We start from the raw sequence: 23997 nt of genomic DNA on the forward strand, positions 1-23997 counted from the left end.
TAAAATATGGGCGGTGTTGCCCAGAGCGTGATATTGTGTATATAAGAAAAGACTGGTTTTTGGTTGAGAGCAGTCTCCTGAGAACATACATCGTGTTGTACTTCTCGATACCTGTGATTGGTCTGCAGCCAATAAATACGATCTTTGACTTCACCTAGAAGACTCTGTGTTTCTGTGGTCTGAGACAGGAAGAACTCGAAGTCTTCGGGTGTGTTCCCTGGCACCGCTGGGTTGGTTCAGAAAAACCCAGTACTTCAGAACGACCCAGCAAGAGATGGTCCTTTTCTGCACTGCCCGCCCCTTCTTAGCTCCCATGTACCCCACAAAGAGTTGGTCGTCCACCCGGAACTCTTTCTTGCGGTCAAGGTACAACGACAATGCTATTTTTGGGTCCAGTCGGTGGAGACGCTCCTCCTCTTTAGAGGGATGTTGGGGAGCAAAGAAGGTGGGCAATGTGATGGATTGAACCAGATGGAATGGGGTCACAACCTTTGGTAAAAAGAAAGCCCGGATGCGAAGCACCACTTTTTCCGGAAAAGGCATCAGATAGGGAGGCGTGCAAGATAATGCATGCAACTCACTCACCCTCTGGGCAGATGTAATCGCCATTAAGACGGCTGTTTTGATGGTCAACAGTCGGAGAGGACAATTATGTAAAGGCTCAAAGGCAGCAAACATCAGGTAGATGAGGACCAATTAAAGGTCCCACTGTGGCATAACAAAGGGCGTGGGTGAAAACAAGTGAGATAGCCTTTTTAGAAACCTATATACTATTCCAATAGTACATAGGTTTCTAAAAAGTCTCCAGACTTAAGGTGAGAGGGCTGGTTTGGCAGCCGCAAAAAAGCAGACAGAGCAGAAAGATAACCCTTGAGAGTTCTCAAAACGGAGCTGGACAAGGGTCCGAATGAATAAAAGAACAGTGGCAAGAGAAGCAGAAAGAGGGTCAATAGACCTTTATATACAGTGTAATACAAATTTCTGTCAACGGCAGGCATATACCGTCTTAGGGGAGGGCCACATGGACGCCTAAATAATGTTACATACTTCGGGAGGGAGGTCAAAAGCCATCAACTGCAGCCGCTCAATCTCCACGCATGGAGGCTCAAAGTTGATAGGTTTGAGTGGAGAACCCTCCCCTGCTGCTGCGATAGAAGATCCTCCCGCAGGGGCAACCTGATCGGAGGATCAATGCTAATCTTCAGAGGCTCTGGATACCAGGCTCTCCTCGCCCAGTCCGGAGCACAAGGATGACTTGTGCCCAGTCACTCCTGATCTTCTTCAGAACCCTGGGCAGGAGTGGTATGGGCGGAAAGGTATACAGGAGGCCTGAGCTCCACTCGCAATGAAAAGCATCGCCAAGCGATAGCCTCCTTGGAAACTCCAGAACACAGTACTGATAACACTGTGCGTTCACTTCGGAGGCGAACAAATCCAGCCAAGGTTCTCCCCACTTCTGAAAGAGACCTTGCGCCACCTGCTACTGGAGACACCATTCGTGATCCGCTAGGCATCAATGGCTAAGTTTGTGCACCCTGGTGTTCAGAAAACCTGCCAGGTGTTGAACCACTAGGGCTATGCCCTGCTGTTCTAGCCATGTCCAGAGACGCAGGGCCTCTCGAAAAAGGGTCCACGACCCCACTCCACCCTGCTTGTTGCAGTACCACATGGCAGTGGTGGTGTTTGTGAACACCTGCACTAACTTCCCCTTGACAGAGTGAAGAAATGCTTTCAATGACTTTAGAATTGCTACGAGCTCCAACAAATTTATATGGAGCCACGACTCTGCCAGAGACCAGTGTCCCATGATCTCCACCTCTCACAGATGGCCGCCACATTTCATAAGTGACACATCTGGCACAACTGTGAGTTTTGGTTGGGGAAGGGAGAGGGGTCTGCCGGTGACCCAATTGCGGTTCATCAACCACCACTGCAGATCGTTCGCAGTCCCTTCTGAGATCTGAACCACATCGGTGAGATTTCCCTGATGCAGTTCACACTGGAACTTTAAGTCCCACTTTGTGTCATAATAACATATTGCTAAAATTATCTATTTAGTTGCTCAGACAGCAAAAACACATGCACACATAGGTTTCCTTAAAGATGCAACAAACGTAGTAGCATGTTATTCATGCATCTACTATACAATACTTTGCTCTGTGTGTCTTTGAAGTTCACTACTTAAAAAGCTAACTTAAAGCCTGGTTTAGAGTTTGGCAGACGGATTATGTACTGTTGCCATGATGGACTACTTAACTCCCACCATGATGAGGGTACTCCGCCTTTCAAATTTAGAAACGTCTGCCGGTCTAGCGGCCATCTCTTCCATTTTCAGGAGCCACCATCACTGCAGTTCCCATAAATGAACTGAATGTTTGACCGATGGCTCGTCGATATGACGGAGCCATATGTCAAACTTTCAAAAAATATATATTTTCCAAAACAGAATCCCAAAGTTATATTTCGATTTTGGAAATACAAGTAATGAGCCCCTTGCCATGGTAGTTTTATGCCAATGTTGCTGGGTCATTTTGCAGTTTTCACTGCTCCTTTCCACCAGGTTTTACCTGGCAGTGACGGATGGTAAAACTTGCCATTTCACTTGTCCACCCAGTTCAAATATGACAGGCGAACAAATGACAAAACCTCTAACAGCCCTTACTCTATTGGGCTGTGGGAGATGTATGTTAGCAGTGGAGACAGAGTAGTCTTTGGCATCAACATATTGAAGGTCTGCCCGACCGTAATTGAGGTGGGCAGACCTTCAGTTTGGCGGAGAGGGCTCTCTGTCGCAGTTGTGCCCGAGTATCCTCTCCGCAAACTCGGGCTTTAATAGTCTGACTCCTTTTCATACCACTCTTGTTTGAAGGCACAGCATAACTCTGCTAACGTGGTCTGTTCAGCAATGGGGCCGCACTCCTCAGGTTCCATAATGCTGTAGCCCAAGTAGGTTTTTCGTTATAGGATTTTCGTAAGCCGCCTCTCCATAATCCAAACCTAAAATTTGCCCATTTGTATTTCCTTTTCGAAATGTTTATACTTGTCTTCTATTCTTGTCCTATTATCATAGTATACCAACGCATTTCATTCACCTTCCAGTAGAACTCCAAGTAGAAATGTTTGCAGAAAAGAAAAATGATCAAACAGGATTGTGACCAGTGAGGCGAGTGATTATAGTGACAATGTTAAAGTGGGCAGGTGTGTTTAAAGGTTGATGTCGCCCGCCGCCACTGTTTGTACCAAACAAGTTGTAGACAAACAGTGTGTAACAGTGTGACTTTTTATAGTTACAAACTTCAGGAACTTCTGCTTTTTATATGTGATTCTTGTTAATGTGCTGTGAATCACTATAAAAAAAACAGGAATAACTACATTCTTGTTTTTATTTTAAATCACTGTTGTCAACAAATGTTCGAAGTCTCTGGTGTGTTTTGCACATTGACAGCTTCAGCAGGTCTGTTCTTGTGCCCTATGACCTTTACTTTCTGTTATCTCTATAACACTGGCTCTCATGTGCAGCCCCCATGGCAGTACTCAGTGCAGCCCTCGTTGCAGCCTTCATATGAAGCCGCATCAATGCAGCCCTTATTGCAGCCCTCAGTGCAGCTCTTCCATTGCAGCCCTCAGTGCAGCCCCCATGTGCAGCCCTCATGTGGAGACATCATTGCAGCCCTCATGTAGACACCTCATTGCAGCCCTCATAAGCAGCCCTCGGTGCGGCCCTCAGTGAAACCCAAATTCCAGCCCTCGTATGCAGCCCTCAGTGCAGCCCTCATTGCAGCTCAGTGCACTCCTCATGTGCGGCCCTCATATGCAGGCCTCATGGCAACCCTCACTACAGTCCTCAGTACAGCCTTAAGTGCAGCCCTCATTACAGCCTTCATTGCAGCCATCATATGCATCCCTCAGTCCAGCCCTCATGTTCAGCTATCAATGCAGCCCTCAGTGCGGCCTCATTGAAGGCCTAAGTGCAGCCCTCATATGGAGCCCTCATTGCAGCCCTCAGTGCAGCCCTCATATGTAGCCCTCATTGCAGCCCTCATATGAAGTCCTCATTGCAGCCTTAATTGAAGCCCTCATTGCATCCCTAAGTGGAGCCCTCAATGCATCACTAATTGCAGCCCTCATATGCAGCCCTCAGTGCGGTACTCATATGCAGCCCTCAGTGCATCCCCAAGTACATCCCTCATATGCAGCCCTCATATGTAGTCCTCAAGAGTAGCCCTCAGTGTAGCTCTCATATGCAACCCTCAGTGCAGCCCTCTTTGCAGCCATCAGTGCAGCAGTCCCATTGCATCCCTCAGTGCAGCCACCAGTGCAGCCCTCAGTACAGTCCTCATGTGAAGCCCTCATGGCAGCCGTCAGTGCAGTCCTTATTGCATCCCTCAGTGCAGCCCTCATTGCCTCCCTCATCGCAGCCCTCATTGCAGCCCCCAGTGCATCCCTCATCGCAGCCCCCAGTGCAGCCCTCATTGTAGTCCTCACCGCAGCCCCCAGTGCAACCCTCGATGCAGCCCTCATTGCAGCCCACAGTGCATCCCTCATGTGCAGACCTCAGTGCACCCTCACTGAAGCCCTCATATGCATCCCTCATGAGGAGATATCATTGCAGCCCTCATGTGGAGACCTTGGTGCAGTCCTCATGTGCAGCCCTCATATGGAGCCCTCGGTGCATCCCTCATGTGCAGACCTCCGTGGAGTCCTCATGTGCCTCCCTCATATGCAGCCCTCACGTGCAGACCTCAGTGGAGTCCTCAAGTGCAGACCTCAGTGGAGTCCTCATGTGCAGACGACAGTGCAGCCCTCATATGTAGCCCTCAGTGCAACCCTCATATGCAGCCCTCATATGTAGCCCTCACTGCAGCCCTCAGTGCAGCCCTCGTATGAAGCCCTCATTGCACTCCTAATTGCAGCCTTCATTGCAGCCCTCATTGCATCCCTCATATGCAGCCCTCATGTGCAGACCTCAGTGGAGTCCTCATGTGCAGCCCTCATATGCAGCCCTCAGTGCACCCTCACTGCAGCCCTCATGTGCAGACCTCATGTGCAGACCTCAGTGGAGTCCTCATGTGCAGACCTCATGTGCAGACCTCATATGTAGCCCTCAGTGCAGCCCTCAGTATAGCCCTCATATGCAGCCCTCAGTGTAGCCCTCATATACAACCCTCAGAGCAGCCCTCATTGCAGCAGTCCCATTGCAGCCCTCCGTGCAGCCACCAGTGCAGCCCTCAGTACAGTCCTCATGTGAAGCCCTCAGTGCAGTCCTCATCGTAGCCCTCATTACAGTACTCAGTGCAGTCCTCATCGCTGCAGCCCTTATTGCATGCCTCAGTGCAGCCCCCAGTGCAGCCCTCATTGCAGTCCTCATTGCATCCCTCATCGCAGCCCCCAGTGCAGCCCTCATTGCAGTCCTCAGTGCTACTCTCGATGCATCCCTCATGTGCAGACCTCAGTGCAGCCGTCAGTGCACCCTCACTGCAGCCCTCATTGCATCCCTCAGTGGAGTCCTCATGTGGAGACATCATTGCAGCCCTCATGTGGAGACCTCGGTGCAGTCCTCATGTGCAGCCCTCATATGCAGTCCTCATGTGCAGCCCTCATATGCAGCCATCGGTGCATCTCTCATGTGAAGACCTCATTGCAGCCCTCATTGCATCCCTCATGTGCAGTCCTCAGTGCAGCCCTCAGTTCACCCTCACTGCAGCCTTCATGTGCAGACCTCAGTGGAGTCCTCATGTGCAGCCCTCAGTGCACCCTCATATGCAGCCCTCATTTCATCCCTCAAGAGCAGCCCTCATTTGCATCCCTCAGTGCACCCTCACTGCAGCCCTCATGTACAGGCCACATTGCAGCCGTCAGTGAAGCCCTCACTAAAGCCCTCAAATGCAGCCCACGGTGCAGTCCTCATTCCAGCCCTCATGTGCAGCCCTCAGTGTAACCCTCTGATTTCAGCCCACAGTGCATCGTTAAGATTAGCCCTCATATGCATCCCTCAGTGCAGGTCTTATGTGCAGCCCTCAATGCCGTACTCGGTGCAGACCTCAGTGCAGGTCGGGAGAAGTTGGCCAGGCATATGCTGTTCACTAGTTATAGTGGGCACCTTGCACCAGTCCAAACCACCCTCATTGATGAAAGGTTTAAAGACAACCTTTATTGAAAGCTATCCTAGTGGTAGCTATGGAGAGCAGCCTTCAGGCTAAGTCTTGAAGGAGTGTAAAGCAGCTTGGTTTACCGGATTATAACCTCTTGAATGTCTAAATGAAAGGAGAACCACACAAGATATATATAAAATATATGTTTTTTTTACTAAACACTCACTCTTTATGAGATTAGAGTGCAAGATACACAAAGTTAAAGCACCAAAATGACAGTAATATAGCACAATATACAATGGGCCCCAGGGGTGGGACCAAACCATATAATAAGAAAGTGCCTAGAGCACGTAGAATCGCTGGGACCCCAAGGAACCACCCGAGGTAGTGACGTAGGAGACCCACGGGGGGTCGTATGCAGTGTGAGAACACAGCCGCGAGCCCCGTACAATGCTATGCGAAAGACGCGGTTGATATTTTAAAGTTTAAGGACACTTAGGAGAGGACTTTGAGCAAATCCCTTTAGATTTAGGAGGTTGTAGGGCCAAAACCCACGGGAGCACCGGAGTACTCGAGTTACCTTACCCAGGGAAGTCGGGTGCATAGGTGTCAAATGGTGTCGGGAATCGGTGTTGATTTCAATGGCGATCTGCTGCAAAGTGCTGCTGCCGGGAAGAGGAGAAGTGCCCGGTGTGATCCAAGCCTGGATTGGAGATGTGAAGAACCTGAAAGCAGAGGGGACAGAGTCTGGGTCATTTGCCAGTGACCAGGGGCACAATAGACGAATGCCCACCGATGTCAGGTGGTCGGGTGTTTCAGGGGTGAAGAGTTGAAGCTTGACTCCACTGCCAAGGGGACCAGAAGAAGTCGACGACAACCACAGTCTGCAGGCGAGCTGTCCCACAAAGGATGTCGAGTGCTGGGGGAGTCGGTGTCCAGATTGGAAATCAACAAGCCTTGGCAAAGGCAACCCACACGGTAGGCGTAAAACAGCTTCGGTGTGGACCAGCAAGGTCCTGTGGACTCCCCAAGCGATGGAGAGTTAGGGCATGTCTGGAGCAACCAGGTAAGCCCGTTACAAGTTAACCCATTAAGTGCGCCCGTCGGCCAACGGCCGTCGCGAGCACTACCTCGGTAGTGCTGTGCATGTTCGTTGGCCGACGCGGCCCCGCCCACTCAATGGAACACCCCGCACCGCCACGGTAAAGGGGTTAAAGTACCCTTCTCAGGGACCCACAAGTCGACAGACAAGGGGTCGTGAAGGGACCTCGAGAGAAAATACAAAGGGCCAGCTCACAGACCACTTGTGGAATTGCTGCTCGGGGTCTGGGCTACAAGTAACCCACAGCTCAGCCTCAGAGGTCATCTCAAAGATGATGCTTCTGCAAATGGTTGCGGTGTCCAGGGGTTTGGGTTGCACAATCTTCTACGAGGAATACAAGCCTCAGAGTTGCTCAGATCGACCTCAGAGACCACGGGAACCCGCCTCCTGTGTTGGAAAATTCTTCAGAGTCCTCAGGAGCTTCGGAGATGCCAACCGGACAAATGCATCTTTGGTGCCTGCCAAGCAGGGGAGTAACTCCTTTACTCCAAGGGAGATTCTTCGGTCATCCAACGTCGTGAATATAGTAAACGTTCTGGAATTCTGTAGCAGAGTTTCGTCCAGGAAATCTAAAGTCCTGTAGTCAGGGGCTCCTACTTTATACCCAAGCTAGAGGTGGGACAAACTCTGGTGACCCACCTATGGGAGGGTCAGGAAAGAGGGGTGGCTACACCCATTTTCTTTGTCCAATTTCGCGCCAGAGCAGGCTACCAGTTTGAGCTGGACTATGCACAGGGACACCAAATGTGCTCCCACTGCTGACTTCAAAGCACTCTTGGAGTGCACCAATCCAGCCCCAATAAACTAAAGCCTGTCTGGGAGGTGGTCACACCTCCCTGTGACAGGAAACCTATTGTCCAGGCTTCCCCTGCCGGAGTTTCATCCAGCAGCAGGAGGGCAGACTCGTGTCTGTGGCTGCAGCATCCATTTTGTGATGCCAGGGTTTTGCAAAGCTGGTACCGGGTGTACAGGTAGTTCCATGTTTCTCCCTCTAGTAGGGTGGAATCATACCTCACACCCCAGTTACTGGAGTGGAGGTATGATTCCATGGTGTTTGACACCAAACACGACATGTTTCCATACAGCCAGTCCAAAGTTAACATTTACTGCGAGGTTATAATGCACTTCAGAGTATATGGTTTGGCTGCATCACAAACAACCCCGCAATAAAGGTTCTGAAAGCTGCAGAGGGGCTCTGCTCATGCATGGGCACCCTCTCATATACAACCCAGCACCCTGCCTTCAGGATTGTTAAGGCCTGCCATAGGAGTGACTGATAGGTGTATACGTGCAGTGATATGGAGAGACATAGGGAACCTATATCTCAGTAAGGGGTGCATACACCACCTTACATAGGCTGCTGTAGCAGACATGTTGTGTCATTTTAAAAGGCTTCACAGGGGTGGCATAATACATGCTGCAGCCCCTGGTAGGCCTATGGGGTACCTATGCACTGGGTACATAGTATACCAAATTCTAGGGCCTCACAAGGGTACCAAAGAATCCAATCTGGAGTGTACCTAAAGTACATGGAATCAATTTAGAGTAGAAACCAGATAGACTGGCTCCTGATTAACAGGGCCTCAGTCTGGCTAAGTCGAAAAACAATGAAACATCAGCAAAAAGTGGGGGTAACTGTAAGAAGCAGACCCTACTCTCCTACACAGGTCTTATGTGCAGCCCTCATATACAGCCAACAGTGCATCCCTTATGTGCATTCCTCAGTGCTGCCCTCATATGCACCCCTCAGTGCAGCCCCCAGGTGCAGCCCTCATGTGCAGCCCACTGACACCGCCTCAGGTAAACACCTCAGGTGAGACCACTAACGCCGCCTCAGGTCAGACTACTGACACCGCCTCAGGTAAACGCCTCAGGTGAGAACACTGACAACGCCTCAGGTAAATGCTTCGGGTGAGACCCCTGACGCCGCCTCAGGTGAGACCACAGACGCCACCCCAGGTAAACGCCTCAGGAGGGACCCCTAACGCCGCCTCAGGTGAGACCACTGACACCGCCTCAGGTGAGACCACTGACACTGCCTCAGGTAAACGCCTTAAGGAGAGACCACTGACGCCACCTTAGGTAAATGCCTCAGGTGAGACCACTGACACCGCCCCAGATGAGACTACTGACACTGCCTCAGATGAGACCACTGACACCACCTTAGGTAAACGCCTCTGGTGAGACCACTGACGCTGCCTCAGGTAAACGCCTCAGGTGAGACCCCTGACGCCACCTCAGGTGAGACCACTGACGCTGCCTCAGGTAAACGCCTCAGGTGAGACCCCTGACACTGCCTCAGGTGAGACCACTGACGCTGCCTTAGGTAAAACCCTCAGGTGAGACCACTGACGCCACCTCAGGTAAGACCACTGACACCGCCTCAGGTAAACACTTTAAGGTGAGATCACCGACGCCACCTTAGGAAAACACCTCAGGGGAGACCACTGACGCCACCTCAGGTAAACACCTCAGGAGAGACCCCTGACGCCGCCTCAGGTGAGACCACTGACACCGCCTCAGGTACACATCTCAGGCGAGACCACTGACGCCGCCTCAGGTGAGACCACTGACACTGCCTCAGGGAGACACCTTAAGGGGAGACCACTGACGCCACCTTAGGTATATGCCTCAGGTGAGACCACTGACACTGCCCCAGATGAGACTACTGACACTGCCTCAGATGAGACCACTGACACCACCTTAGGTAAATGCCTCAGGTGAGACCACTGACAATGCCTCAGGTAAACGCCTCAGGTCAGACCCCTGACGCCGCCTCAGGTGAGACCACTGACGCTGCCTCAGGTAAACACCTCAGGTGAAACCACTGACGCCGCCTCAGGTGAGACCACTAACACCGCCTCAGGTAAACACCTTAAGGTGAGACCACCGACGCCATCTTAGGTAAACACCTCAGGGGAGACCACTAACTCCGCCCCCGTTGAAACTACTGACACTGCCTCAGGTGAGACCACTGACGCTGCCTCAAGTAAACGCCTCAGGTGAGACCCCTGACACAGCCTCAGGTGAGACCACTGATGCTGCCTCAGGTAAACGCCTCAGGTGAGACCCCTGACACCGCCTAAGGTGAGACGACTGACCCTGCCTCAGGTGAGACGACTGACACCGCCTCAGGTGAGACCCCTGACACCCCCTCAGGTGAGACGACTGACACCGCCTCAGGTGAGGCCACTGACACCGCCTCAGGTAAACACCTCAGGTGAGACCCCCGACGCCACCTCAGGTGAGATCACTGACACCGCCTCAGGTGAGACTGTTGTAAATAAAACAGCGATATGATTAAGCATTCACTGAAGACATGTGCTCTTCATCTCTGAATTACGTTTTCTGCTTTATATTGACTAATGTTCGGACTCCATTTTGCTTAGCCGTCCGCCATCTTGTATGGCCACGAAGCCACGTGCTCTGCACGAGAAGAGTCTTACCTCTTCATTGGTCACTCCCGAGATCTGCCTAGCAACAGTCTATAAATAGCCCCTTGTACGTTTGGTGTATGTTCAAGACTGACCACATCTGCTACTAATTAGGCTTTGTTCGAATGTGTTTTCGCGGGTCTTAGGAACTGTTAACTCCACCCATGTATTGATCATGTATTGAATATGTCCATATAAGGCCACAAATCTTGCTTCATGTTGTATCCGCCTACTTACGAGCCCCCCCCTATTGTGTATAAAAGGGGACCATGCGCACAAGTTCTTTGTGCTACTCTGTGCAATACTGTAGAGTGTTGCGTAGGTTGTAGGACCACCTTTGAAGGTTAATAAACTGTCTTTGTATTTGCAGTTTCCGTGCCAACTTCCTTCTAGTACTTCGTATACAGAAGGGCGAACCCTTTGTACTTGCGGGCCTAGCTGGGATCAATTGGCGCCCGTCATGTGGGGCTCATCGGCGACTTGGATACTCGAAGGACTGGTCGTGACGAAGGAGTGGAACCTTGCCGGGGACGTGATCACTGCCAGCGGCGTCTTTAGTCCTGGCATCCCGAGGCTTTCTTCCTTCCCTTCCGAGCTGACCATCTGGGTGGTGCCGGTCCTCGACTGAGACCCCTTCTGTCGGTTTTGCTGTGCAATAGCCATTTGGGCGAATTTGGAACTTGGCAGTTGGAACCTGGACGCTCTTGATTGGTAAGAACCGCTGTACGGTACTTGCTGCGAGCTTTTGAAGCCTGGGTTGGCAAGGCTATTTGATTTGATTTGTGATGACCGGTCATATTTTGAAATGAATAATGTGAAAATATATGCGTTGCAACACATATAGGCAGGTAATGTAGAGATATTTCTCCGGGGTTGTTTGAATTTGAACGGCGCAACGTTTAAGTGCCACTTTTTGATAATATTGCATATTTTGCACTATTCTTGAACATGCCTGCTGTGAGCGCACTCCGTAAGTGGTGCTGCTGTTTTGGGAACCGGTTAAGTCTTGAGGAATCTGTGCCAGCCCCCCCAGAGGGGACTTCTAATAGGGATATGTATGTGAAGCACGGTCTTTCCCCTATAATGTACAGCACATTGTGGAGGAAATATACCAAGAAGGATCCTGAGTTGCGATGGCCTTTGTATGGATCGTTTGATATGCGTAAGATTGAGTATGTGGAGCAGTGTATATGTAAGCGGCGTGCGAGACAAGACATGTTTGAATGTATACGATTGTGGGTGAGCGCGAGAAACGTGAAAAAGCGCTGTGTGACAAAGAGCAACGGAAAAAGGACCATGTGAAAGGACAGGAAGCGAAACTGCGTGAGGAAAAAGATCTGGCGGAAAAACAGGAGAAAGAGCACAGGTTGCAAATATCGGGTCAATATGCTGTTCGGCAGCCTCTTTATCCTGTCCTTACTAATCTTGAAGATGATTTTTCTCTATTAGATCGTTCTCCGCCACCTTATGTTGGCCCGTCCGCTCCGGGAGTCAAGGATCCTGGATTGCTCAAGGAGAAGGTAGACATGCGGTCCATGTTATCAACTGATCGCATGGGTGAGCTTCGGAAAGTTTATTTTCGTGCGCTTAAAGATAAACTATCTCTCGCTGAATTATTGTCGTCTTTGGAAAGATGGATAGGGAAAAGTTATACTTTGCTGAAACTTTTTCTGATGCAGTGGTTACTGCTTTTCGGAAATATTCCGATGTTTTTGAGCCTGATGATATAGTGTTAGATTCTAAAGCATTACGTAACGGTGTCCTTTCTCCCTCTAAGGTACCCGATGCGGTTTGACGGCTGTTTGCGTTACGGGACGCGATGTTTGCACTCAAAGAGAAAGCGCGCCAAAAGAAAGAGGAGGAGGAGCAATCGAATCCAAATGCAGGCGGGAAGCAGTCGTCTATCATTCACTCAGATAAGATTGAATTAGTGCATGCTAAGCCAATGCGAGAGGCAGCGCCTCTGTCCGTTCCTCCTAAGGGAGCGGGAACTAGTTCGGATATGTCTTCCCCCGATGCTAGAGGATATTTTGTGTACAATTGGGTTTACACTCCTTGGAATAGGGCTGATGTTATGGCATTAAAGAAAGCACTACCCGATCCCCGAAAGAATCCTGCTGCCTTTTATGAGGAAGTTGAGGGGGCTTTAAATTCTTGTACTATGACCTTAGCAGACATAGATTTGTTCTTTGGGCTTATTTTACCACCGGATATGTGGAGATCCGTACGGAAAGTAGATGATCAAGCAGCCTTTAAGGCGAAATGGTCTGATATAGAAGATGAGGATAGAGAAAGAAAACCCGCGCAAAAGCCACCTCAACTTATTTTAGACCTCCCATCTGCTATTTTGACTAAGTTGAAAACGATTATCCTCCCTAAAAAGATTGATTGAAACATGTTAGCCTCATGCAAACAGAAGGTTGATGAATCCGTTTCTGATTTCTTTACGTGATTCGAGGAAACATTTCATGATTTTAGCGGTCAGTCACTTACGGATGATACGAGTCGACATCTTTTTGTTGATAAATATGTGTCAAATTTATTACCAGGAGTAGCAGCTCGATTAAAAGCGAGTGAAAGCTCTTGGACCACATCGTCTCCGGCATCCCTCCTGACGATGGCTCAGTATTATGAGCATTAGGAACACGAAGCGAAGGGTAACGAAGAAAAGAAGTCGAAAGACTTAAAGACAAAGGTGATGTTAGCGCAAGTGTATGGACCGCCTCGCCGGGGTGCTGAGAGAGGTGGAAGAGGATTTTATAGTCCCCCTTTTGGTCACCCAGATGTAACTAAGGATCAATGTGTGTATTGTAAACAGTTGGGTCATTGGGACAGGGATTGGCCGGTATTGCAGGCACAGCGCCAGGGGCGTGGCCAGGGGCCGATGAGAGGTAGAGGAGGTTTCTCGGGATCTAGAGGACATTTAACTGATCGTGCTCGATTTGATTCCAATATGCGGCCACGTGATGGGCCTAATGTGTTTGATCGACAAAACCAGTATCAAATGTCCGATTATGAACGCCCCGGGTATCACGATTCACAACATGCATAGGATTGCGTAGGATGGGGGGAGGAATCAGTTGAAGTGCAAGTAGATCAGAGGGGTCCTTATGTTACAGCACATGTTTTGGGTTCTACTGATCGGTTTCTGGTTGATACAGGAGCTACTCGTAGCGCTTAGTCCAAACAATTGGTTCCGAGGGCTCCCCTGTCTGGCTGAACGGTTACATCGATAGGGTTCGATGGCACACCTTCACTTAGCCCATTATCACAACCCCTTGCATTTCATGTTAATAAGTTTTCTACACTTTGTCCGTTTTTGCTTTCCCCGAACACGCCTGATAACATTGTGGGTCTGGATATGCTCAAACATTTCAGAGCCACAATCCGTTGCTCCCCTGAAGGAGTGCGTGTGATTCTAAACAATAACTATCCGAGGACAGGTAGGATGTGTGTGGTTGCAGAGGATACCGCATTGGCTTCTCTACCCCGCACCCTGTGGGCCACCTCAGATATTGATGTGGGACAGATGGTTATCCCCCCGGTACACATTAGGGTAAAGGAGGGAGCTGTGTTACCGCGCCTACCTCAATATCGTATTTCGCAGGAGGGGGAGGAGGCACTCACGCAGATAGTGCAGGATCTCATTAAGGTGGGGGTAGTGGAGGAAGTTCCATACAATGTCTGCAATAGTCCTATCCTTCCGATTTTGAAAAAAGACACTGATACTAGGATTTATCGTTTTATTATTGATTTGAGCGAGGTGAATAAGATAGTGATACCTCAATACCCAGTGGTTTCTGACATCACGACATTGCTTACCTTGGTCCCGCCAACGGCAACCACGTTCTCTGTTATTGATTTGAAAAATGCTTTCTTTTCGATTCCTATTCATCCTGATAGCCGATACCTTTTCGGCTTCACTTTGAATAATCGTTCATATCGATTTTGTAGAGTTCCTCAAGGCTACAAAGAAAGTCCTAGCATTTACAGTCAAGCATTGAAACGACAGTTGGATTCCTTTGTTTTACCTGAAGGGGTGGCCCTCATACAATATGTCGATGACATCTTGTTGGCGGCCGATACTCCTGAGCAATGTGAGAAGTGCACGTTATCTTTGCTCTCCTTTTTGGCATTACATAATCACAAAGTCTCGAAGAAAAAATTACAATTCTGTAGACCAAAGGTAACCTACCTAGGTCACCTTTTGTCTAAGGAGGGGCGTGCACTCACACTAGATCGCATTCAAGCAATTTTGGACACGCCAGTACCTTCCACACAGAAGGACGTGCGCGCATTTTTGGGACTCAATTCTTTCTGTAGGCAATGGATACTGGGTTTTTCACACATAGTTAAACCACTGTTGGCACTTTTGACGAAAGACACTCCAACTCCACTTCCCTGGTCAGACGAGTGTGGGAGTGCTTCTCAACAATTACGACAAGCCCTTTGTTCAGCACCAGTGTTAGGCACCCCTGATTATACGAAGCCCTTTACATTGTATGTACATGAAAGAGATGGATGTGCGTTATCAGTTTTAGTACAGATGCACGGCGACAAGCAGCGCCCTTGTGCATATTTCTCGGCAGTACTTGATCCTGTTGCCCGAGCATTGCCTGGTTGTTTTCGCTCGGTTGCGGCGACAGCTGTGTCAATACGCCAAAGCGAAGGAATTGTGTTATCTCATAAGCTATTGGTGCTGGTCCCCCATGCTGTTGACGCCCTGTTGAATCAGACAAAGACGCAGCACTTAACTAGTGCTCGTCTAACAGGATATGAGCTGACGTTGTTGGCTCCTCATACCACATTGAAGTGATGTGCAACGCTAAACCCAGCCACATTGTTGCCATTTCCGGAGACTCAGCCGGAGGCACAAGAAACACATGATTGCATTTTTGTAACTGAGGAACAGACAAAGGGTCATATTGATCTCCAGGATACGCCCTTTACAGATGTAGATGGAGAAATGTGGGTGGATGGGTCGTGCCTGAAGCTACCAGATGGTACGACTTCAGCAGCGTATGCAATCACCACGTTACGAACAGTAGTGGAGACAGCACGCATACCGCAGAAATCAGCTCAAGCAGCGGAACTGATAGCATTAACACGAGCATGTGAGCTTAGTGCAGGATTGCGTGTGAATGTCTATACAGATAGCCGCTATGCCTTCGGGGTAGCACACGACTTTGGCTTACTCTGGAAGGAGAGAGGGTTTCTAACGTCACATGGAGCACAGATAATGAACGGAGAGTTAGTTCACAACCTCTTGACCGCATTGACATATCCAAAGAAGATTGCCATAGTTAAATGCAATGCACATAAAAAGGTGATAGATAAGGTGGGAGAAGGGAATGCTCTGGCAGACCGAGTAGCACGAGGCACTGCGATGCAGCCTGACTCCACTGCAATGTATGTTGTGAAGTCGCAGGCAGAAAGATGGCACGATGCTAGGGGAGAAGTGTTAGAGATACAGAGGACAGCTTCCGATAAAGAACGGGAGCAGTGGTCTATTGACGGAGAACTGGATGATGAAGGTTGTTGGAGAAATAAGCAGATGGATAAATGGAAGTTACCCATAGCTTTTGTACAACCTATGGTTCAGATGGCACATGGGCTAGCTCATGTTGGAGCTTCCGCAATTGTAAAATTGCTCTCACAAGTTTGGGAGCATCCAGAGATTGCTAGCACGGCAAAGAGAGCGGTGCAGACTTGTATGATTTGCCTGAAGTACAATCCGGGAAAAGGGACATGAACTCCAGCAGGAGGATTTGCAACACCCACTGCACGTTTTGAAGTTTTGCAAATGGATTATATTCAGCTTGAACGCTGTAATAATCTGAAGTATGTCCTAGTAGTGGTTTGTGCCTTCAGCAAATGGATTGAGGCATACCCTACGAAAGACAATACTGCAATTACTACAGCCAAGGTGTTATTGAAGGAGTTCTTCCCTCGGTATGGTGTTTGTAGATTGTTGTGGAGTGATAACGGACCTCATTTTATAGCAGACGTTATCAAGTATGTCCTGAAAGGATTGGGAATCACCCAGAAGTTCCACGCAGTGTTTCACCCTCAGTCTGCGGGACTGGTTGAGAAGTACAACGGCACTCTGAAGCTTAAGATAGCGAAAACACAAGCTTCCACTTCTCTGACCTCGCCGGATGCTTTACCTTTGGCAATATTGTCAATCAGATCAGTACCGCATTCTCGAACCGGTCTCACGCCATATGAGATCGTGTTTGGACGTCCGATGAACATTTGGGGCCCACCGAAACCAAAGTCAGTGTATGATGTACCTTGTGTAATGATGAGTGATTATCTGGCACAGTTAACTGATAAGTTGGTCTCTATTCATCAACAGGTTCGAGAAGCGCTCCCTGACCGGTCCACAGGTGAAGGCCATGATCTCCGGCCTGGAGATTTCGTGCTGGTGAAATCGTTTGAGAGGACGAGCAGTCTAGAGCCGAGGTGGTGCGGTCCTGAGCAGGTCTTGCTTGCAACGAGAACGGCTGTCCGGGTCTCCAACCGCAAAAATTGGATCCACTCTATACATTGTCGTAGAGTGCCACCCGGATTGGTGGAGCCTGCTGTATTGACCGACCATCGAGAAATCCTGACTGCGAAGAACGGCCGTGCTGTGGACCCGGACGATACGGAGGAGCTCTTCCCGGACCAAGCGACCCCTGGAGTAAGAAGATATCACCTCAGACCGAGGAAGTGAATTTCTGAAGTATTCAAATACGTTGTCAGAGCAGCCCCTGGGTTAGTGAAACGGAGAGCCAATGAGGCAAGGGGGGGGGGGGGGATCAGCCCTGCATTATGTAGTGACACCCGTCTTGGCCCGATGGTGAAGAAATCAACCGCTGCCTAGGGGGAAGAGTTCTGACAATTTTTTTTAGTTACAGGAAGATATGGACACTTGTTTGAAAATGGAGAAGAAGAAAATTTTTTGTGCAATAGGGTTCATTGTTGCTATAGCGATTGCTGCCATAACCACGTGGTTTGTTGAGGATGTAATTCCTGCCCGTGAGTTGCTTGTTGTGTCTACTCCAGTGCCTGAGGAGCACTACTTCTACACCCTTCCATATCAAGAATTGAAGCATCGCCAATCCTATCTGAATAATACTTTCATCCAGATGCTGCATCATACCCACGTTGCTACAAATGCTACAAATTGTTGGATATGTGGTATGATGCCGGCGCATCAGAAGAAAGGGGGAACACCATTTATACCTCTCCCTTTCTCACATAATGGCTCTTGGTGAGCATGGTATACCTTGCTTTTTGCCACACGAAAACCTACAGTGGGACGATTACTCTTCAGACTTAACAAAGAGTGTCATCAGGATAAAGAAGGCTACCCACAAGCCAATGGAACAATATGGGAATGGGAAGATTAACGACCAGACAATAAATCAATTCCCTACATCTTTACGAATACTAGAGACATTCATGGAAATGAGAAATTTGTAATTTCAGTGGCACAAGCCCAAGCGGACATGTGTATCCAAAGTATTGGTCATATTCCTGTTGGTGTCAGTGATTGCATTGTTGTACTAAACATAGATGGATTAAATAACAGTACCTTTTTGGCCTCCCACAATACCTATTTTGTGTGTGGTAATAAAGGTTACTACCGTTTGCCTGCCGGATGGTCCGGGGTATGCTATGTAGCCTTTTTATTACCCCCTGTATTTTTAGCACCTGCGTCTTATCATAAAGACTTGAAGTTATTAAACAACGTAACCGTAAATAGGTATAAACGCACTCTATCTGTTGATGACGTTGACCAGACAGATACCAGTTTGCAACAGTATATTGATTTTAATCTAGGACTGTTTTTCTTTGTTGGAGCTGCCCTGAATAGTAGGAAGATTCGACGATTAACTAGGGTTGTAGAGGCTGCTGCTCTTGGGAACATTACGGAAGAATTGCAGATCACTAGAATTGTTACATTACAGAATCGTATGGTATTAGATGTTATGTTAGCAGATAGAGGTGGATCATGTAGAATTATAGGAAGTAGTTGTTGTGTGTTCCTCCCTGATCACACACCATCAGTTTATCAAGCTATTAATAAATTGCATAAAATTGCTGCTGACATTCATACAGAAAATGGCACTTGGACCTTCTCTGGATGGTTTTGGACCTTAATTACTACATGGGGATGGAAAGTCCTTACTGGTTTATGTGTTATTGTAGCAATTTTGTTCACATGTTGTATGTGTATTCAATGTGGTCCTATGATATGTTCTTTATGTGTTTCATTCTGTATCCCCAATAAGAAAGCTGTTGCCGATGCCACCTATCAAAAGAGCATAAACAAAGAAATAACTGAAATGATGAGAATCAATATAAATGATGATTATCTTGATTATCCTAGCAAGCCGAATGTCTTCAGCAAATGCTGAAAGGGTCGTCTGTTGTAAATAAAACAGCGATATGATTAAGCATTCACTGAAGACATGTGCTCTTCATCTCTGAATTACGTTTTCTGCTTTATATTGACTAATGTTCGGACTCCATTTTGCTTAGCCGTCCGCCATCTTGTATGGCCACGAAGCCACGTGCTCTGCACGAGAAGAGTCTTACCTCTTCATTGGTCACTCCCGAGATCTGCCTAGCAACAGTCTATAAATAGCCCCTTGTACGTTTGGTGTATGTTCAAGACTGACCACATCTGTTACTAATTAGGCTTTGCTCGAATGTGTTTTCGCGGGTCTTAGGAACTGTTAACTCCACCCATGTATTGAACATGTCCATATAAGGCCACAAATCTTGCTTCATGTTGTATCCGCCTACTTACGAGCCCCCCCTATTGTGTATAAAAGGGGACCATGCGCACAAGTTCTTTGTGCTACTCTGTGCAATACTGTAGAGTGTTGCGTAGGTTGTAGGACCACCTTTGAAGGTTAATAAACTTTGTCTTTGTATTTGCAGTTTCCGTGCCAACTTCCTTCTAGTACTTCGTATACAGAAGGGCGAACCCTTTGTACTTGCGAGCCTAGCTGGGGCCTGTACTCATCAAGACCACTGACGCCGCCTCAGGTGAGACCACAGATGCCACCCCAGGTAAACGCCTCAGGAGAGACCCCTAACGCCGCCTCAGGTGAGACCACTGACACCGCCTCAGGTTAGACCACTGACACTGCCTCAGGTGAGACCACTGACACTGCCTCAGGTAAATGCCTTAAGGAGAGACCACTGACGCCACTTTAGGTAAATGCCTCAGGTGAGACCACAGACACCGCCCCAGATGAGACTACTGACACTGCCTCAGATGAGACCACTGACACCACCTTAGGTAAACGCCTCAGGTGAGAACACTGACAACGCCTCGGGTAATTGCTTCAGGTGAGACCCCTGACGCCGCCTCAGGTGAGACCACAGACGCCACCTCAGGTAAACGCCTCAGGAGAGACCCCTGATGCCGCCTCAGGTGAGACCACTGACACCGCCTCAGGTACACATCTCAGGCGAGACCACTGACGCCGCCTCAGGTGAGACCACTGACACTGCCTCAGGTAGACGCCTTAAGGGGAGACCACTGACGCCACCTTAGGTAAATGCCTCAGGTGAGACCACTGACACCACCTTAGGTAAATGCCTCAGGTGAGACCACTGACAACGCCTCAGGTAAACGCCTCAGGTCAGACCCCTGACACCGCCTCAGGTGAGACCACTGACGCCGCCTCAGGTGAGACCACTGACGCCGCCTCAGGTAAACGCCTCAGGTGAGACCCCTGACACCACCTAAGGTGAGACCGCTGACGCCACCTCAGATAAATGCCTCAGGTGAGACCCCTGACACCGCCTCAGGTGAGGCCACTGACACCGCCACAGGTAAACACCTCAGGTGAGACCCCTGACACCGCCTCAGGTGAAGCCACTGACACCACCTCAGGTAAACGCCTCAGGTGAGACCCCTGACACCGCCTCAGGTGAGATCACTGAAACCGCCTCAGGTAAACGCCTCAGGTGAGACCCCTGACGCCACCTCAGGTGAGACCACTGACACCGCTTCAGGTAAGCGCCTCAGTGAGACCACTGACACCGCCTCAGGTGCGATCACTGACACAGCCACACCGCCTCAGGTGAGACCACTGACGCCGCCTCAGGTGAGACCACTGACACAGCTTCAGGTATAATCGCCTCCGGTGAGGACACACTTCTATACTGTCTGCCAGGGCAGGTTCAAGGATTTTTGGGGCCCAGGGCCGAAAGGAAATGTGAGAGGACCTTATAATTCACATACGTGACATATTCAGGGCTCCAGAAGCTGCTTTGTTCAGACTTCTCCTGGCCACAGCTCCTCCTCTCAGCCACCTACAAGAAGCTCTTTACAGCCCTTTTTGGGCTGAAGGTGTGAGAATTGCTTGGGGGCTGAGATTTAAACCTGTGGGCACAGTGTCTCTGAATGGCAGCCGGGCAGAGGCCTCACTGCAGGACAAACCTTCCAAATGCATCTCCTTGCAACTGAGACACCATCCCGGAGAGGACCAGGGAGGGCCCCATCCCCGAGAGGCCCAGGGAGGGCCCATCCCCAAGAGGCCCAGGTAGGGCCCCATCCCTGAGAGGCCAAGGGAGGCGCCGTCTTGGAAGTCAAATGAGGACTCTATGCTTTGAATTTTAGGAGGCATCGGCTCTCTTGATACTCTGAGCCCACGGACATGAAAGATCTTTCTCTGGGGACAGGGGGCGCCTCGGTGCCCGCCTCACCTGTCAGGATCAGCGCCTTCGGAGTGTGAGCCCACCATGGGCGGGACCTTCGAGCTGCGCACGTGAACCCCATGGTGAGAAGCTTGCGGCGCTCGGAGTGAGTCGGGCGGAGTGCGGGCCTGTGCCTCTACCGCGCCTCGAGGCTGTGACAGAAACAAGCGTTCCGTGGGACGAAGCTCCCGTCCGATTGAGCGCCCTCCTCTATAGTGCGCAAGCGCGGTACCTGAATCTCTCGGTCAGTTAGGCTTGCTTCTCTTGTGCGCGCATGCGCGGTATCGGAGCGCCCTGTCCGTTGAGCGCCCTTCTCTTGTGTGCGCATGTGTCTTATCGGAGCTTCGCCGTTCGATTGAGCTCCCGCCTCTGGAGTGCGCAAGCGCGTTATCGGAGCTTCCCGTCCGTTTGAGGGCTCTTCTCAGGTGTGCGCATGTGCGATATCGGAGCGCCCCAGTTCCGTCGGTCGAAGCTCCCAGTCCCTTTGAGCTCCGCTCTCCTTGTGTGTGCGCGCGCGTCTTGTTGCACGCATGCGCACTTTGCATTTCGTTATCCAAACCAAACCTGCTCTTTTGAGCTCCCCTCGGCCGCCCTGCACTGGAGCCGCGATAGTAAAGCTCAGAGGGATTATTAATACCTCGGATGCTTTATTATGTGCTGTTTCCTGTGCAGGAATGTCAATGAGAGCCTGGAGGATAGGACCCCGGTTACCTCGCCGTACTGCCAGGAGAGAGACAGAACATCTCGGTGGATGGCTTATTTATCAGTAAGTGAGCTCCAACAGCAGGGGCCACAGCGAAAGATGCTTTTCTAGAGAATGCCAGAGATGGGGAGAAAAGCAAACATGTGTCACTTCTGCTGGAAAGGCTGCAGTTTGCAGCTTCCTTTAAGTGACCAATTGCTCAAAGGGTTCGGAAATTAGCAATTGGAAAGTTCATATTTCCTTAATTCCCCACTATTCCTTTTTGGGTTCCGGAGTAGGGTGCTACTCGCCGAAAAAGCGCTTCAACGCTTCGTCCAGGGTAGAAAGAGCTATATAAATGCAATTACATTTATAATCTATCCCATAGGCCCGGGCGTTTAACCCCAAGAGGCCCAGCCAGAGGACGGAAGACGCTGGCACCAAAGCATAAATAAATGTTGCGCGATGCAGAGACCAGCACCAACCCCTCCATCCCAGAGGTCCCAGGCGTTTAACCTGAGAAAGGCCCAGCCAGAGGCGGGAGAGGCTGGGACAGAAGGGGTCTCCGTGTTATTTGTAGTGGTTTCTTCCGGGCCTCAGAGTACCATGTTTAAACAAGAACAAGGCGAGCGCAGCACTCTGAATGTGCACTTATCTTGGCTGATACACATTAAGCATTTTTGATTAATGCCAAAAATGTTTTAAAAAATTCGAATCTCCAGTATTTGCTTCTTGCTCAGCAGAGAGTTCAGTTTTTATGACTTATTATGGCACAGAGTAATAAGTGACATGCTTAGTAATCCTAGCCAGCAGCTTATTGCACTGATATCTCTTATACCTCTTCCATCCCACTGATAGGGGCTGTGTACATTCGAGCCACTCATGCAATGCACCAATAGTGTTTCCCACATCAGACCAGGTATAACACACAGCCATCCATGCGCACTTGTGGGGTACCTAGTAAACTCTGCAGGAGAGTATATTATGCATTCCAGTTAATAGCAGAATTCAGATGTACCATGTTCTATATTTCCTCACTCTACGGCTTGATACCTTGTGCATACTTTGCAAGTTACTTGAATGTTTATTTGTAATTGTGAAGAGAAATGGGGCATTTTCTCTTTGTTCTATACAGTACAGTGTTCAGGAAGTATTTGTTTACCTTTTACTGTATGGTTATTAGGCGTGAAACCACAGATTCCTTCAGAGGAGGAGTTTTGCAAGCGCGGCTTTGACGTGTTGTGGTACCAAGTAGGTGTGGAGTTTCATATGCATAGGAGCGAAGTAGCATGGAATAGAAAGGACAGTAAACTTTTGGATGTTTTGCCGGGGCAGGAATGCAAGGGGATCCTGCCATACTATTTTATCTTAAACAACTGTCCCTGTATATGGGTATTCTGCCATGTAAGCAGATTTGTTTAGACAAAGCTGTGTGTGTGGTTTCTGTGTAAGTGGACACAATTTTACTCTGAGATGAGAAGTGTTAGCTTTTTGTTGGTGTGAATGTTGCATTTTGGTTTTAAAAGGTTACGCAAGTTCAGTGCATGGCTACTGGAAAAGGGTAAAATAATTTGGATAAGGCTGAGCAGTGAACTTTCTCGCATTTATGTATTTTTTTGTTGTTCTAAAGTGTGTTTTATATAGTCTTGTTTCAGGGTTGTTGATCACCCTGTTTGCTCACACAGGTGCTTTATCGCTTTTAGTCTAGCCCATTTTAAATCCGCTTATCCGATTGTTGCTCACCCTGAGTGTATCATTTATTCTTTTGACTCTAATAATGTCAAGAACAAACACCTGTTTGGTTTGTTGGTCTCTTATGACCAGGGCCACTGGAATTATGCAATTGTGCGGTTGACACATAATCCATTATCTGCAGCATAATATGCAGATTTTATCCCAAAAAACTGTCTTGCTCAAACGGTTAAAAAGTTACTAAAACTGCAGCAACACTTGTTGCCGCATAAGGACCTATGCGAAGCT

At 49.1% G+C, this 23997-nt stretch overlaps 1 protein-coding gene across 1 annotated transcript in view; it reads right to left on the reverse strand.

The window, feature by feature from the left end:
- Nucleotides 1-21530, reverse strand: part of LOC146808719 (cell adhesion molecule CEACAM21-like) — an 863737-nt gene extending 842207 nt beyond the window's left edge. The window contains exon 1 of the mRNA XM_085614221.1: nucleotides 21345-21530. Coding sequence (XP_085470347.1) covers nucleotides 21345-21417 — 73 coding nt within the window. The 5' untranslated portion in view covers nucleotides 21418-21530. The remainder of the gene's footprint in view (nucleotides 1-21344) is intronic.
- Between the last annotated feature and the right edge of the window lie 2467 nt (nucleotides 21531-23997).

This window comes from Triturus cristatus, chromosome 7 (genome assembly GCF_964204655.1).
Source record: "Triturus cristatus chromosome 7, aTriCri1.1, whole genome shotgun sequence".
Lineage (NCBI taxonomy): Eukaryota > Metazoa > Chordata > Amphibia > Caudata > Salamandridae > Triturus > Triturus cristatus.